Source organism: Elephantulus edwardii, unplaced genomic scaffold (genome assembly GCF_000299155.1).
Source record: "Elephantulus edwardii isolate Elephantulus edwardi_28Jun2011 unplaced genomic scaffold, EleEdw1.0 scaffold00102, whole genome shotgun sequence".
Classification (NCBI taxonomy): Eukaryota; Metazoa; Chordata; class Mammalia; order Macroscelidea; family Macroscelididae; genus Elephantulus; species Elephantulus edwardii.
This window is the reverse complement of record NW_006399852.1, coordinates 10229346-10245415: the sequence shown is the minus strand read 5'-3', so window position 1 is coordinate 10245415 and position 16070 is coordinate 10229346. Positions and strand designations below refer to the sequence as shown.

General features: G+C 41.1%; 1 protein-coding gene across 1 annotated transcript in view; it reads left to right on the top strand.

The window, feature by feature from the left end:
* The window catches only part of AIG1 (androgen-induced 1), a 381775-nt gene extending 373261 nt beyond the window's left edge, over nucleotides 1-8514 (top strand). The window contains exon 6 of the mRNA XM_006891683.1: nucleotides 8477-8514. Within this exon, the coding sequence (XP_006891745.1) occupies nucleotides 8477-8514 (38 nt within the window). The remainder of the gene's footprint in view (nucleotides 1-8476) is intronic.
* Nucleotides 8515-16070: the final 7556 nt, after the last annotated feature.

The following is a 16070-nucleotide window of genomic DNA, read 5'->3' as shown; positions in this document are numbered from 1 at the left end:
CAACCCCACCCCCTACCCCCAAATATAATCCACTCTGCAACCCTCATTGCGTACTCCTACGATAAAAATAATGCCCTAAAATATAATACTTTTAGACTGCTAACAGCCAACTCTTAATCCACGGCACCATGAAGGCTTCTTTACTTAACGGAAAGGGTCCATGTTAAATAGAGAAATCACTAAATGAAACCAAGTAATCATATTAAAGTCACCCAGATCTCCATGTCTGTCTTCATTTGGAGTAATCTCAATCAAACCCCGCACCGTTCTCTGTGAGCCCTACGCTGTTGGGTAGCTCTGGCCACCATGTCTCTCAGCGGCTGTCATTGAAAGTCTGAGGGTGCAAAGAGGCACAGGTCCTAAAGAGTAAAACTTCATTGTTGCATGAACCCTCTGAACCTATGATTTGATTTCTTTTTTTTTCTGTTTATGGCAGAGCCTCCATCTTTGCAAGGCACGTAATCCTATCCAAGCTGTGCAAAGCCTGCCCCAAGTGTGTGTGTGAGCTCAGATACAAACTGGAAGGTGGGGAAAAGCCGCAACCCAGACATGTAGTGATTTGAGTCCTGCATGAAAATACGTCCAAGGGCAAGATGACTGGGGAGCTCTAGAAAGCGCTGGGCTTCCCTGCTGACCTGCTTGCTATATTGTGTGCACACGCATATACACACATGGGCTGATGTTGCGCAAACATTGAGTGCTCACAAAGTGTCAGACGCCACACCTGGAACTCAATCTAATCAAATAAAGCCCAGTCATTGCATGATCACCGAGTCAGACTCTTTGTGATAGATCCAAGATAACCTGCGCACGAGCCCTGGCTACTTGTGGTTTCTTCTCTCAGCAGCTGGCTTGAATTTAATAAGTAGCATATTCGTGGGGAAAGTGGCAAATGTTTAGGTTCCGTTCACACCTTAAACCAGAAATTAACTGCACCATGTGGGCCAGAACATGTATTTTAAAAGCTTTTCTTTCCGTTCAGTGGGAATAGTAATCTTTATTAGTTAACACATGAAAATATTTGGTTAATGGCAGATTTTTTTGTGTGAATAAAATAGGAATATTTTCAGTTTCTTGAGAAAACTCTTTGCTGAAATGTAAAGTATTATATCTATTGTGATAGTCAGGAAATATTTATAAATGCCTCTTCCTCCTTACTTTGCTTATTTCTGAAAGCAGTTTGTCTGTTTTCTTAATATCTCTAAAAAGATCACCTGAAAACCAGAATTGGGAATTTAGATTTATACAATACACTTCTTTAGAAGCTTTGGACGAGGGATTAAAAAGAATAATGGAAGAAAGGTTTTATTGAAATGGCCTGTCCAGCTTGTGTGTCATTCTCTTAAGTAACATGAGTCAAAGTGGGTTAAAATAAACAAAAAACCACTCTCGTGGCAACCCTCCACCGGGTTTCCAGTGCTGTTAATTTTTCCTAATTTATTTATTAGTTTTAATGAAAGTTTACAGAGACTTAGGATTTCCAGTCATTCATTGTTGCACTTTTCTCCCTGCCAAACCCCTCCCCCCAAATCACTCTTCTCCTTGAAAAGAAAAAGAAAAACTCTTTTATTATTATGCAGTTCCTCTCCCCAAGCTCACTCCATTATGCAGCCTTCACTCTGGACTTCTGTAATGACAAGAATACCCAGTCATATATCCCTTTTAAGCAGATCTCTCCCTCATCTGTTTCAATGCAAAATACATCATCAGTGCTGTTAATTTTTATGGATAGACAGTCTTTCTGTTTTAGCTCTATTAGATTGGAACTACTGACATTTCAGCTTGACAATTATGCACTACACCACTGTTGTTGCTGTTGTGTGCTGTCAAGTCAGAACTGACTAATAATTGACCCTCTAGTGAGTTTTCAGAGGTAGTAAATTGCAGAGGAGGAGATATTTTTCCATCCTTCTGGTGGATTTAGAACTGTGGCCTTTGTCACATACTGAGATTTGTACACCAATGTTCAAAATGTAACAGCATGTTTCACCATTGCAAGAACATGGGAACAGCACAAATGTCCAACCACAAACAGATAGATTGAGAAATTGTGGTACATTTACACAGTGGAATACTATGTAGCATGCAGGAGCAATGATTTTGTAAATTATTACTTAACTTGCAAAGGACTGGAGAGCATTATGCTGAGTGAACTAATTCAGTCCCACAAGGATAAATAGTGTATAAAACCATTATTGTGGATTGAGTGTAAGTATCCAAGAGGGGTGGGAGAGGTTGGAAGCAGAAGGATGAGGATGTGCAGGAGGGGTGGGGGATTAATCATGGGGGGTGTTCTATTTGGTGGGGGGGTGGGGAATTGAAAGAATTTGTTCTTGAAAACAGTGTATTAGAATTTTGTAAATAAACTAGTAGAAAATAAAAGAACGGTGGCCTTTGGGTTGACAACATAGCTCCTTATCATGAGACCACCAGAGCACTAATACATTACTTCTTGTTATGTGCTGTTGAGTCAGAACTGACACATTGCTGACCCTCTAGCAGGTTTTCAGAGCCAGTAAATTTTATGGGAGGAGAGTGCTCATACTTCTCCCACAGAGGAGCTGCTGGATGTGAACCTTGTGCCTTTGAGACTGCAGTACACTGGACTCGTTCATTCTTTCTCACTGCTATAGAGTAGGTTTCAACTCCTAGCAACCCTCTGTTCATTTCCAAGGCTATAAATCAAATGGAAGGAGACTGCCCATCTTTCTCTGAAGAAGTCACTGGTAGATGTGAACCACTGGTGATTCATAGACTTTGGGTTAATAGCACAACTCACTATGGACTACACCTTCAGATTACCCTTAAACTTGTCCCAAGGTTGAGCTCAAACTCATTGTCTCCAAGTCAGAACTCACTCATAGCTGAACCTCCAGCAGTTTTCCAAAGTTATATATAAATTAAAATGGAAATAAACTGCTTATCTTTCTCTCAAGGTGCCACTGGAGGTTTTCAAACCACCAGAATTTCACGGTCTTTGAGTTAGCACAATTCTCTATGAACTACACCACCAGGGCACCCATAAATGTGACTTCTTGTTGTTGTTATGTGCTGTCGAGTTCTTTGTGACTCATAGCAACCTATGTACAATAGCCTTAAACCCTGATCTGTCCTGTGCCGATCTTACTGACTCCAACACACCCATCCCCATTACCCCAGTCACTGAATCAATCCATCTCATCAAGGGTCTTTCTCTCCTGCACTGTGCCTCCACCCTCCCAATCATGAGGTTCCTCTTCAAGGACTGGTTCCTCCTTGAAACATGTCCAAAGTATGTCAGACAAGGCCTCAGAATCCTTGACTCCAAGGAGTAGCCTTGTTTAACCTGCTTCAAGATGAATCTGTTTGTTTTCTTAGCAGTCCATGGTATATTCAATACTCTTCTCCAACACCACAGCTCAAAGGCATCAATTGTCCTTATATCTCCCTAGTCATTGTCAAGCTCTCTGATGCATAGCAAATGATTGCAAAGACCATGCCTGTATCAGACACACCTTAGTCTCCAGAGAGACACCATTGCTCTTCAGTACTTTGATGAGGTCCCTAACAGCAGACTTTCCCATCGCAATACATCTTTTAATTTCCTGGCTGCTGGTGCCAAGAGTGTTGACTGTGGAGCCAAGCAAATTAACTCTGTGAACAATCTCAATCTCTTCACCATCCATCCTGATGCTGCCAATTGGCCCAGTGGTGAGAATCTTTGTTTTCTTGATATTGAACCTCAATCCATCTTGAAGGCTGCAGTCCTTGACTAGCACTTGGTACTTCATTTTAAGTACAGACATTAATTTGATTTATGTGGGACCATCCAGTTAATTTCACAGTGGCTCATAGTTTACATTAAGCAAGCATTATTTTCACTTTCATCAGAGGTTACAAACTCATGGTCTCCCAAAAATTTTGGCTGCTTGGGAACTTTCCTCAGCCTCAATCATATTATTTTCATTTAAAAATCAATCTTTAAAAATACAAAGATTTCACAGAAGGCTCCTGGCTTATCAAGCATTTTGAGGAACTGCCATGGTGTTAAGTTACATTTTGGGATGTTAACTGAAAGTTCTGACGGCTTAGTGGTAATTGTACTGCCAACCCAAAGGCACGTGATTCAGATCCACCGACTGCTCCTTGGGAGAAAATGGACTGTCTCCTCCCATGCTGTTTACAGCCTCTGAAAACCTGTTGGAGGGTCAGCTAAGAGGTGGTTCCTTCAGGACAGCACTTAACAGATCACAAGTTTAAAGCCCTCATCATCCCATAAAAAATCTATCGCCTTGGAAACCTTATGGAGCGCCATTACTATGAGTCAGAATTACTCAACAGTAAGTCCGGTTTGGTGTTTGGTTTGAGTTGTCAAGTGTATTGAGGTCTGACAACTCCTAGATGACTGTACTCTCCTGGCAACACTGGATTGGAATTGAGTATCCCTTTGTCCCCCCTTAGATGCTAATTTCCCCGTTATCACTTGACCACGTTAGACAGATCCATTAGCCAGCTGGATCTGTTTGCAGTTAAATGTTGATTAAAACTAGTGTGTATTGAGTGTCATTGGTATGTATGTGGTGGTGTTCTGTGTCATTGAGTCACCAGTGACTCATAGCGACCCTTTGTACAACAGTTCTAAACCCTGCTCTAGCCTGTGCCAATCTTACTGTCTCTGACACACCTACCTCCATTACCCCAGTCACTGAATCAATACCTCTAATCCAGGGTCTTTCTTTTTTGTGTTGTCCCTCTATACTCCCAAGCATGATGTCCCTCTCCAAGGACTGGTCCCTCCTTGCAACATGTCCAAAGTATGTCAGATAAAGCTTCACAATCCTTGCCTTCAAGGAGCAGCCTGGTCTCACCCTCTCTAGGATGAACCTGTTTGTTCTCCTAGCAGTCCATGGTATAGTCAATACTCTTCTCCAGCACCACAGCTCAAAGGCATCAATTCTCCTTCTATCATCTCTAGTCATTATCCAGCTTTCTGATGAATAGCAAGTAATGGCAAAGACTATGACCTGAATGAGGCACACCTTAGTCTCCAGACTGACACCATTGCTCTTCAGTACTTTGGAGAGGTCTCTGACAGCTGACTTTCCCAGTACAATTCATCTTTTAATTCCCTGGCTACTGGTACCAAGAGTGTTAATCGCAGAGCCAAGCAAACGAAAGCTGTTAACAATCTCAATCTCTTCACCATCTATCATAATGCTGCCAGTCAGCTCAGTGGTGAGAATCTTTGTTTTCTTGATATTGAGCCTCAATCCATTTTGAAGGCTGCAGTCCTTGAGCTTCTGCAGCAAGCACTTCAGGTCCTCCTCAGTTTTAGCAAGCAGGGTATGTCATCCGCATAACGCAGGTTGTGGATGAGTCTTCCTCCAATCCTGCTGCCACATTTCTCCTCCTAGAACCTAGCTTCCGAGATAATCTGTTCTGCATATAGATTGAAAAAGTTGTGGGCATGAAAGAATTCAGAATTTCACGCAGCATTAAAATCCTGGATTTGTCAACATTTATTGTAGCCCAAAATCTCTCGAGAAGGAAGACCCACATGTGAGCCACTTCTTTGTATCTATATGATGACTTGCTTCATCTACTTGTCATGTTACAAGTTTCAAGACAAAAATCACATCTTTAGAGAATCTTGGAGCTGTGGAGGCTATTCAAAACATCAAAACCTTTTACCGAGAGGCAGCTGAGGCTGACAAATCTAAAGTGCCAGCAGATTTGATGGTGACAAAGTAAAAATCTGACCAGCACCCAATCAGGTGTTTGTTCTAGTGAACTATCAGAAGATCACCATGCAAGGAGCTCAGAAATTTCTCTCAGAACCATGGAGCTACTTTGTAAAACTATGAAGTGGCTCAGCCAGACGCAAAATATGAATGCGCAGCCCTTAAAATATCTTCAAACATACTGGTTTGGTGTAATGAACTCTTTCTGTACTTAAGGTAAGAAAAGTCTCCCTGTATTCTAATCTCAATAAATCTGAGGTAATCAATGGTAGTATATCGTCGGTTGACCATTACAAGACTAGAAAGGAGAGTTTTCTAACGGTAAACATTGGTGTTACGGTAGAAGTTGGCAAGAGTAGAGGGAAGAGAGGGCAAAATTGGGCCTTTAAGAGTAGAAGCCTTCACATCTCTCCTCTCCTAGCTGTCTCTCTTGGTCTAGTCGGTAGGGAGTTGCACTGCCATGGCAAAGGCAAGCTGTTCAAATATACCAGCTGCTTTATGGGAGAAAGATATACAGCCGCCTCCAGTAAAGACTGAAAACTTGCTGGAGGATGAGCTCTAAGTTGGTTCCATCTGGGCAGCAATGAGCTGAGTTTTGTGGGGAGTTTTTGAGTTATAATCAGCTCACGGCCCACACAGGCCCTTCAGGTCTTATAGTGTCCCCTCCCTGCACCCTGGTCCAGCCACTCTCCAGCCCACGAGAAGTTTCTGTGACCGGCTCACTTTGCCTACATCCCCAAGGGCATCCTACCTCAGCCCTGTGACAAGTTTCTCTCTACTCTTCTGTGGAAATTATACTTCTGGTTCCTCCAAACATTATTTACAACTGCCTAATTTTTTCCTTCTACCTCAGAACTGCCAAACTTAAGTAGGTGGAGAACCGTTTTCCCTCTCTAGGTCAGTGAACACCCGCTCCCCTCCACCCTCGCTTTTGAAGATTCTACCATTACTGCCAAGTCAATCCATCTGTGGCAGAACACTTTGGCGGAAACAGGCTTTAAAAAGAAAAGCTGCTGTTTGCTGCTGACCGAGTTGCCACAGGAGAGAGAGCAGGGGACGGAAGTTGGGGCTCAAGTCATATGTGCTGTTTGAATTGAATTTGTGCTGTGTTTTTTTTTCCTGCCTTTGCCTTGGTTACCTCATATCAAAGGCATCTCCTACCTTCTCCCCCACAATCCTCTCCTCCCTTTCAGATGTCATTCCTTCTCAGTTTGAAGTTTTCTCTAATATGATTTCTGAGAAGTGTTTGGAAAAAGTGTTATAGATTTGTGCCAGTGGAACATTACCTCATTAGCCATAAAAACTAAACATAAAAGATTGTCTGAGGACACCTGCCCAGAGCATGCTACCCACCTCCCACACCAGCACTGACCCCATAAAACAAGCTCTGGGACTGGGGGAGGCCTCTTGAGATCCTATAGGACTGGGGTTTATAATTTAAGAGTCTTGACTTTTATTCTGCCTTTCCATTAGTCCAGTGTTCAGTAACCTTCTGTACATTAACTGCATATTAACTGATTTAACAAAGGTTAATTGGACTCTATTATGACCTATATGAGATAGATAGATAGATAATAGATGATAGAAAGGTAGAAGATGATGATAGATAATAGAAAAATTGATAGATGACACATGATAGATATAGATGATAGATAGATAGATAGATAGACAGACAGAGATAGATACATGCATACTTATGCTTTGCCATCAAGTCAAAACCAGCTCAGAGCTGACCCACCAGCAGCTTTTCAAGAGGCTGTAAATTGCATGGAAGACTTGCTGGCCTTTTCCCTCAGAGAAGGTGGTGGATTTGAACCATCAGAGATGCCACCATTGGATTCACAGTGCAAATCCCTAAAGATTGCATCACAGTAACTCTGCTAGATACTCCCTTTAGATTCTAACAGTACATTCTGGAGCACAATCAGTGAATAGTCCTGCCATTAGAGCGGATGCAACTTTTAAAATAATACGGTCAATCGTTTGGGCTCTTCTGTTCTATCACTGGTATTAAAACAAACAAGCAAAATGCTTCTGAGATGCTTGTTATTAAAAGAAACATGTTTTTCTCAAAAACAAATAAAAGAAGTGGGAAACATTTAACAGATGCCATTTTAATTCATGAGAATGACTTGACCGTTTGCCTCTGGAACCTCACTGACTGCGCCCCTGATAACAGGCAGTGGTCTGCCTGTCCTATGCCTCCCAGTATATCAGTCAGGAAGAAGAACGTGGTTCTGCCAGCATCCAGTCAAAAGAAAGGCAGAATTTGAGTATAAAAGGTGTGAAAATAAATAATTGTGGCTAACAGCCTCTCTATGAGCTTGAAAATGAAAGACTAAAAAAATCCCAAGACCTTGTGCTGTGAAGAGCGAGTAAATTAGAATCATGAGGTCGGTTTAAAGCCTGTCAGCTTCACAGTCCCTGTTACTAGAAGCTGGTTCAAAGACAGACTCATTGGTGTTTCTGTGTAAACGCAGAGAGTCAAGAATGAACATGAGTCACTCACTCCCAAAAGTGATAGGAGCCGGGTGTGTCCCAAAGATGCTGTGATCCAATTCTGGGAAGGGGTGGGGAGGGAGGCCACGGGGAAGGTTCTGTGGAAAGTGATAAATGACTTTCCTGCTCCGCTGTGGGGAAAAGAAAGGAGTGGGTGCCGAAGGGCAGATGAGCTTTTCTTTTTAAAGGAGTTTCAACTTTAACCCACCCAGAGCTTAACCTGATGTTCAAATAAAGCACTTTGCCTGTGTTTCTAGGTATGGAAGAAGAGAAAGAGAAGCCTAAATTGGAATGAGACGGCAGTGAAAATGGAAGGCCTGGGCTGAGTCACCGGTGAAGACTTGGTAACCCCTGGGCATTGGCAGTGCTGGAGAGAAGCTTCCAAGAAAACAGTAGCTTCAGCCTCCACCTCTCTGCCTATACCCCAGGGGAAAGGATATGAATATGTATATATATGGAAAAAATATATTTGCTTATGTCAATTGTTTCCAAAATCACTTGTTATTATTGTACTTTAAAGAATATTTTCCAAATTCATTATTGGCTATAATTTTTCAATCTTTCTCATTTTTGTTTTTTCTTCTCAGATTTTTAAAACTAAAATCTTTAGATTTTCCTTTTTGCTATTGCAACTCCATTTAATCCAGGAAGAATAAAGTTTTACTGTGTTTCTTGTTCAGAAGTCCATTAAGGTCAAAAGGGAAGATGTAGAACAAGGTATTAACGTTACTCAATCTTAAAGATGACTTTCATAGACAAATGATGTATGGGCCCACTATTCTAAAAAGTTAAGGGGAAGTTATACACACACACACACACACACAGAGAGAGAGAGAGAGAGAGAGAGAGAGAAACTTGATGGTACAGGAATAAGAGGGGAAGGGAAAGGAATATCAATAATTATATAATAGACACATTAAGTTGGGTGAGGGAAAACGCTATTAATATGTGATTAGCAGAATATCATTAAAAACGCAGAAGAATGCACATGAGCTATAGATAATAAAGGTAAACAAGTATCATATATACATAGTCCTGTATACATGTTATCAGTAATAACAAACGATAATCTGTTAGTGGATACATGGACAGACAGGTAAGATGAACAGATATGGGCAAGCCAAAAAGATCTATGACTGTACATAGATTTGACAGATGATATTTATACCTACATATTTATTTGTACTGCAAATATATCTATGTACACAGTAGAGCCAGCAAGAAGCAAATTTATATATGGTAAATTTCTTAACAATAAACAAATACTCTGAAAGAATAAGTCACTGGTCAGGGAATGTCAGGATAATAGTCTCACAAGGCATCGAGGTCAATTGATGTAATATACCTTAAAAAGATCATGTTCCATTTTGGAAGAGGCTGGGGTCTTGAAAGCTTGTGAGGGGGCATTTATGGCACTACTACTATTGGCCTTTTCCTGTCTAGAGCAAGAGGAGTGAGGAAAATCAGAGGTGCATGGAAACAATCAAGGGGTTTATTATTGATAACTCTCTAACTCCACAACCCTAAGAATAGGAGTATTAGCTGGTACCTGGCTACCATTCCTGACTACTCTGAAAGAGGATCCGCAATGGAATGATAGATAAATGTGGAACAGATTTCAGAATCTTAAAGCTGACCAAGCATACTAGTCTGATGGAGAATGGTGGAAGCCCAAGACTATGACCTTTAGCCACCCTTTGATCCTGGATGTCAACTCACCCTGTGAAATAGACAGGGTGCACAATAGCGGCAGGGAGGTACTCAGTCCTTAGAACATTCCACTGTATTTCATTAAACGAAGAGCATTTGCCCAGGGATAAAGCTCAGAAGGCAGGAAGGGACAGGACAGAAAGATGAATGGAAACAAGATCAAGAAGGAAGAAGTGGGAAGAGTGCTTTTACCGTGTAGAGATGATGATCCGTGTCCTAAAACAAAAGTTTATGTAGATTGAATGGAACATCGATCTGAATACCAGCCTGCTCTGTAAACTTTCACTCATATAACAATAAAAGTCTTAAAACAAAAAAACACACCTTTACTGTTTCTTGTTTACAGTGTAAGTTTAAGAGAAGATCCCATTGATTGACCTATTTGCATTGCTGTCTCAGTTGCCTCAAGCAGGCAATATTTGTGCTAATTGCACAGGTTAGTAAAAACTCTTGAGTGTATTTGCTTCACATGACTTAGTCTTGTCAAACTTTTCCTAGATGAAAACCACAACTCTGATAAAGACAGGCCCTTCCCTGTTTTTGCTATGTGCGTGGTACACCTCAATATCTTAATTATATAGGCATCTCCATTCTTACTTTGTTTTTATTACTGGTGGGAGATGGGCTTATTAAACTTGATTTATGCCTGTAATTTCATTATTTTAAAGATAACCATAAGATAATCTGTAAAACATAATTTTAGAAAAAAAACAAAATTATGAAGTTTGACAATAATTATTTTTAAAATAGAAAAGTGTTATTTAAATCAAAGATACTAGTTGATATAAATATGTGTGTTATTTGTGCCAGGGAACAGGGATCAACAAATAACTGAAATATTTGTTACATTTTAATTGATAATCTCATTTTAAAACTTTTTGTTTGTCTGTGACTCTCTGGAGACTAAGGTGTGCCTGATACAGGCCATGGTCTTTGCAATCACTTGTTATGCATCAGAGAGTTGGACAATGACTAGGGAGGGTAGAAAGAGAATTGATGCCTTTGAGCTGTGGTGCTGGAGAAGAGTACTGAATGTACCATGGACTGCCAAGAAAACAAATAGATTCATCCTAGAGAGGGTTAAACCAGGCTGCTCCTTGGAGGCAAGGATTCTGGGGTTTCGTCTGACATACTTTGGGCATGTTGCCAGGAGGGACGGGTCCTTGGAAAGGGACATCATGCTTGGGAGGGTGGAGGGACAGCGCAGGAGGGGAAGACCCTCTATGAGGTGGATTGATTCGGTGACTGGGGTAATCGGGATGGGTGTGTCAGAGGCAGTGCGATTGGCACAGGATAGAGCAGGGTTTAGGGCTGTTGTACATAGGGTCGCTATGAGTCGGAAACGACTCGACGGCACATAACAACAACATTTTAAAACAATAAAAATCTCTTTCTTGCTCATTGACACGTCTCACCTTCCTGCCCTCTCTCTCTCTCTCTCTCTCTCTCTCTCTCTCTCTCTTCTCTTCTCTTCTCTTCTCTTTCTCTTCTCTTCTCTCTCTCTCTTACTTATTCTTTCTTGTCTACAAGAATTTCCTAATTCAGTATATTGTTCACATTTTACATTGCCAAGGGCTCGCAAACCATCTGAAAGGAGATGAGAGGGTGCTAAGTTGCTTCTGATTCTTTGTTACAGATCATTTAAAAATAAATACAGTTTAGCAACAGCAACAATGATCTCTAAGCAAAATAAAGCAAAAAAGTGTAATCTCCTCTTATGTAATTTCCAGCTCCTGAAAACCTTCTGGAGGGTTAGCCATGAGTAGATTCTGACTTGACAGTAATGAGTTTCAGTAGATTTTTTTTTTAGTTAATGTATTTTTTTATTTCCTATAAAAGCAGTGCTAGAGTAAAAAAATTATAAGTGTGCATATACTTTACAATACAGATCTTCATCTTTCAATTTCAACATAACAGATCCCTTAATAAATAACATTATATAGAGAACACATATCATAAAATAATGGATGGGAATCCAGCCAAACATATGGGTTAAATTCACATATCTAAAGAAATATCTTTTCATCTTGCACATAAACAAAAATTTAAAAAATTACCAGATTGACAAGAAGTTGTCAAAATGTTGTTGTTGTCATGTGCTGTCAAGTCTCCTGTGACTCATAGCAATCCTGTGCACAACAGATCTGAAGCCAGCCCTATTCTGAACCCTCCTCACTGACTCCAATACATCTACCCCCATTACCCCAGCTAATAGGAAAATGTTAAACAAAAGGAAACAACTGTCATAATATGAGTGTGCAACTCAGATCCAAGTCAATTTCATGGTGAACCTTTCCCATTGTTCTGTGCCAAATTTTTAGTCACATGTTGTTGTTAGGTGCCATCAAGTTGAGTACAACTCATAGCAACCCTATGAACAGATCTGACCCCTCTCCTGTCCTGTGCCATCCTCATTATCTCCAGAATGTTCAAGCCCCCTTGCAGCACTCACTGTGTCGATTCATCTGGTTGAGGGTCTTCCTTTCTTTCGCCAACTCTCCACCTTTATAAGCATAATTTCCCTCTCCAAGGAATAGCCCCTCCTAACAACATGCCCAAAGCATGTGAGGTGAAAGTTTCATCATCTTTCCCTCTAAAGAACACCCTGACTGCACTTTTCCCAAGATACGTATTTTCTAACTACATAGGTTATATAAATACATAATGGATCTGGTAGAATCTCTGCATTGGCCACCTAGAATAACACTTTTGTTAAGTGCCATCGAATCACAGGTGACTCATAGCGACCCTATGAACGAAAGTCCTGGATAACTTTCATCCTTTCTCCAGGTTCATAGGGTTTCCGGAGGCAAGTTATTGTGGAAGTAGATGCCTATCCTGCTTCCAAGCTTGTTTTAATCAGGAAGCTCCACCAAACACTGTCCACCATGGGTAACCATTATCACATTTGACTCATCAGTGTCACAGTGTTCGGCTTCACAACAACCACAAGTTACCTCTGTACAGCAAGTGGACATACCACGGTTAACCCTTATGTAGAATAGTTAAAGAAGAAATTTACTAACTCATAAAGCCAAAAATAACACCTTATCTTGGAATAACTTCTGCAATCAGTGTCACTATTAAACACTTAAAGGATGCAGAATTGGTGGTGGTTATCACAACTCCATTTCACTTCAACGGTATGCAAAAGATTGGCAGATTTGGAAAACATTATTTTTGGTAAATGTAATCAGGTGGTAACTACACGTCTAGCTTCTCTACCAGAAGAGTCCTTTGTTTCAAGAGTAAATCAGTGCAGTCCCTGGTTTATAGTATGAAGCTGTTGGCTGGAATTTACTTACTTTTGCCATGCAAGAAAAGTATTATGCCTACATTGTCTTTTCTCAAAGCTATTTCAATTTTGGCTTTATATCATAATTTCACAATAATTTTCATTGTCTCATCATCCCACAGGTCATTAAGCGCCTATTATTATATAACTTTGATTATATCATACTGCTTGTATGAAAAGACATGTCCTAAAAAACGTGTGTCCTATATATATGGTTAAGACATACATGCCAAAGAACGAGAGATAAATGACAAAAATAAAATAATCAAGTGTCTGATACCTTTGTGAGGTTTTTATTGTCAGTGTTCGATATGTCTGAATATGCCTTTTAAGGGGAAATCAGAGTCTCTGAGTGTAACAAATGGTCTAAGCACTTGACTGCTAGCTGATAGATCAGCAGTTGAAATCAGTTTCAGAAGATAGATTTCATCATCTGCTCCCAGGACATCATAGCCTTGAAAATCCTGTGGAGCCGCTGTGCTGTGTGAAGGTGCTATGTGTGAGAACATACCGCATAGCCAGTAACAGGATGAAAAATAATGTGGCGCGTTCCATGCCTTATCACGCAGAGGCACACTGCTTGGTCTGTCTCATTGAATTTGGGAAGAAACATTTTAAAAAGAAATAAATTGAAAAAAGTAAAACTATCACAATTCAGATTATATCATTTAAAACAAACTAGCAAAACATTGTTCCAGTTATCTGTTGCTGTGGACACATCACCCCAATCCTGCTGACTTAAAACAGTCGCATTTATATTCTGTTCATTTATTATTTGTGAATCTACAATTTGAGTAGGATTTGCTTTCTGCTCTGCCCAGTCAAAATCTGGAACGGCACCTAGAGGATTCTAGGTGGCTGGAGTCATCTGAAGGCTCGATCCCTGTCATGCCAGTTGATACATGGTGACTGCTGACTGAAAACTCAGATGAGTATCTGACCAGAAGAATTGCATGTGACCTTTCTGTGTGGCTGTTTTATGTTGTCAATAGGTGACTAGAGGTCCTGACAGAAGGTGTATTGCTTCATATAACTTAGCTTCAGAAGTCACACAGTGTTACTTCTTCTGAAGTCATAGACTCACTGAAATTCAAAGGATGGGAGCAAAGGCTCCCACATCTTGTTAGAAGAGTATTACAGTATTTAGATGAGAAGAATGTGTGGAGTTAGGATATACTGGTGTCTGTAGTTGAAAGTCAAGCTGTGTGTTAAGCAAATAATCCAAGAAACTGAACCTTAGAAAGAAGAATATGGCATCAAGTATGGAGAAAGAGTTGTAAACAACGTGCAGTATGCAGGTGACACAACCTTGTTGTTCAAAGTAAATTGAAAAACTTGTCGTTGTTGTTATGTGCCGTCGAGTCACCTGCGACTCATAGTGACCCTATGTACAACAGCTCTAAACTCCGCTCTGTCCTGTGCCAATCGCACTGTCTCTGACACTCCCATCCCAATTATCCCAGTCACTGAATCAATCCACCTCATAGAGGGCCTTCCTCTCCTGCGCTGTCCCTCCACCGTCCCAAGCATGATGTCCCTCTCCAAGGACCGGTCTCTCCTCACAACATGTCCAAAGTATGTTAGACGGAGCCTCAGAATCCTTGCCTCCAAGGAGCCACCCGGTTTAACCCTTTCCAGGACAAATCTGTTTGTTTTCCTAGCAGTCCATGGTATTCTCAATACCCTTCTCCAGCACCACAGCTCAAAGGCATCAATTCTCCTTCTATCCTCCTTGGTCATTGTCCAACTCTCTGACGCATAACAAGTGATTGTGAAGACCAAAGCCTGTATCAGATGCACCTTAGTCTCCAGAGAGACACCATTGCTCTTCAGTACTTTGGAAAGGTCCCTAACAGCACACTTTCCCATGGCAATGCGCCTTTTAATTTCCTGGCTGCTGGTGCCAAGACTGTTGACTACGGAGCCAAGCAAACTAAAGCTGTGTACAATCTCAATCTCTTCACCATCCATCTTGATGCTGCCCATTGGTCCAGTGGTCAGAATCTTTGTCTTCTTGACATTGAGCCTCAATCCATATTGTAGGCTGCAGTCCTTGACCCTCTGCAGCAGGTGCTTCAGGTCCTCCTCAGTTTCAGCAAGCAGGGTTGTGTCATCAGCATAATGCAGGTTGTTGATAAATCGTCCACCAATCTTGACCCCACATTTCTCCTCCCAGCCTCCTGGATAATCTGTTCTGCATATAGGTTGAAAAGGTATGGAGATAGGATGCATCCCTGGCGTACGCCCTTCCCTATTTTGAACCATGCAGTGTTCCCTTGCTCTGTTCTGACGACTGCCTCCTGATCCAAGTATAAGTTTCGCATTAGAATGATCAAGTGTTCTGGGATTCCCATTCTTCTCAGAGTCAACAATAGTTTGTTATGATCTACACAGTCAAATGCCTTTGCATAGTCAATGAAACACAGATAGACATTCCTCTGGTATTCCCTGCTTTCAGCCAAGATCCATCTAACATCAGCTACAATCTCTAGTACCACTACCCCTTGTAAACCCAGCCTGGACTTCTGGTAGTTCTCTGTTGATGTGCTGTTCCAGTCGTTTTTGGATAATCTTCAGTAAAATCTTGCTTGCATGTGAAATCAGTGAGATTGTTTTGTAGTTTCCACATTCTGTTGGGTCACCTTTCTTTGGGATAGGAACAAATATCGATCTCTTCTAGTTGGCCAAGTGGTTGTTCTCCAGATTTCTTGGCACAACTTGGTGAGCACGTCCAGGGCAGCATCTGTTGACTGTATCCTTCAATATGAATTACATCTCAGCATCAAGAAAGCAAAAATCCTGACCACTGTGTCAATAGGCAGCACCATGATGATGTGTGGTTTTGT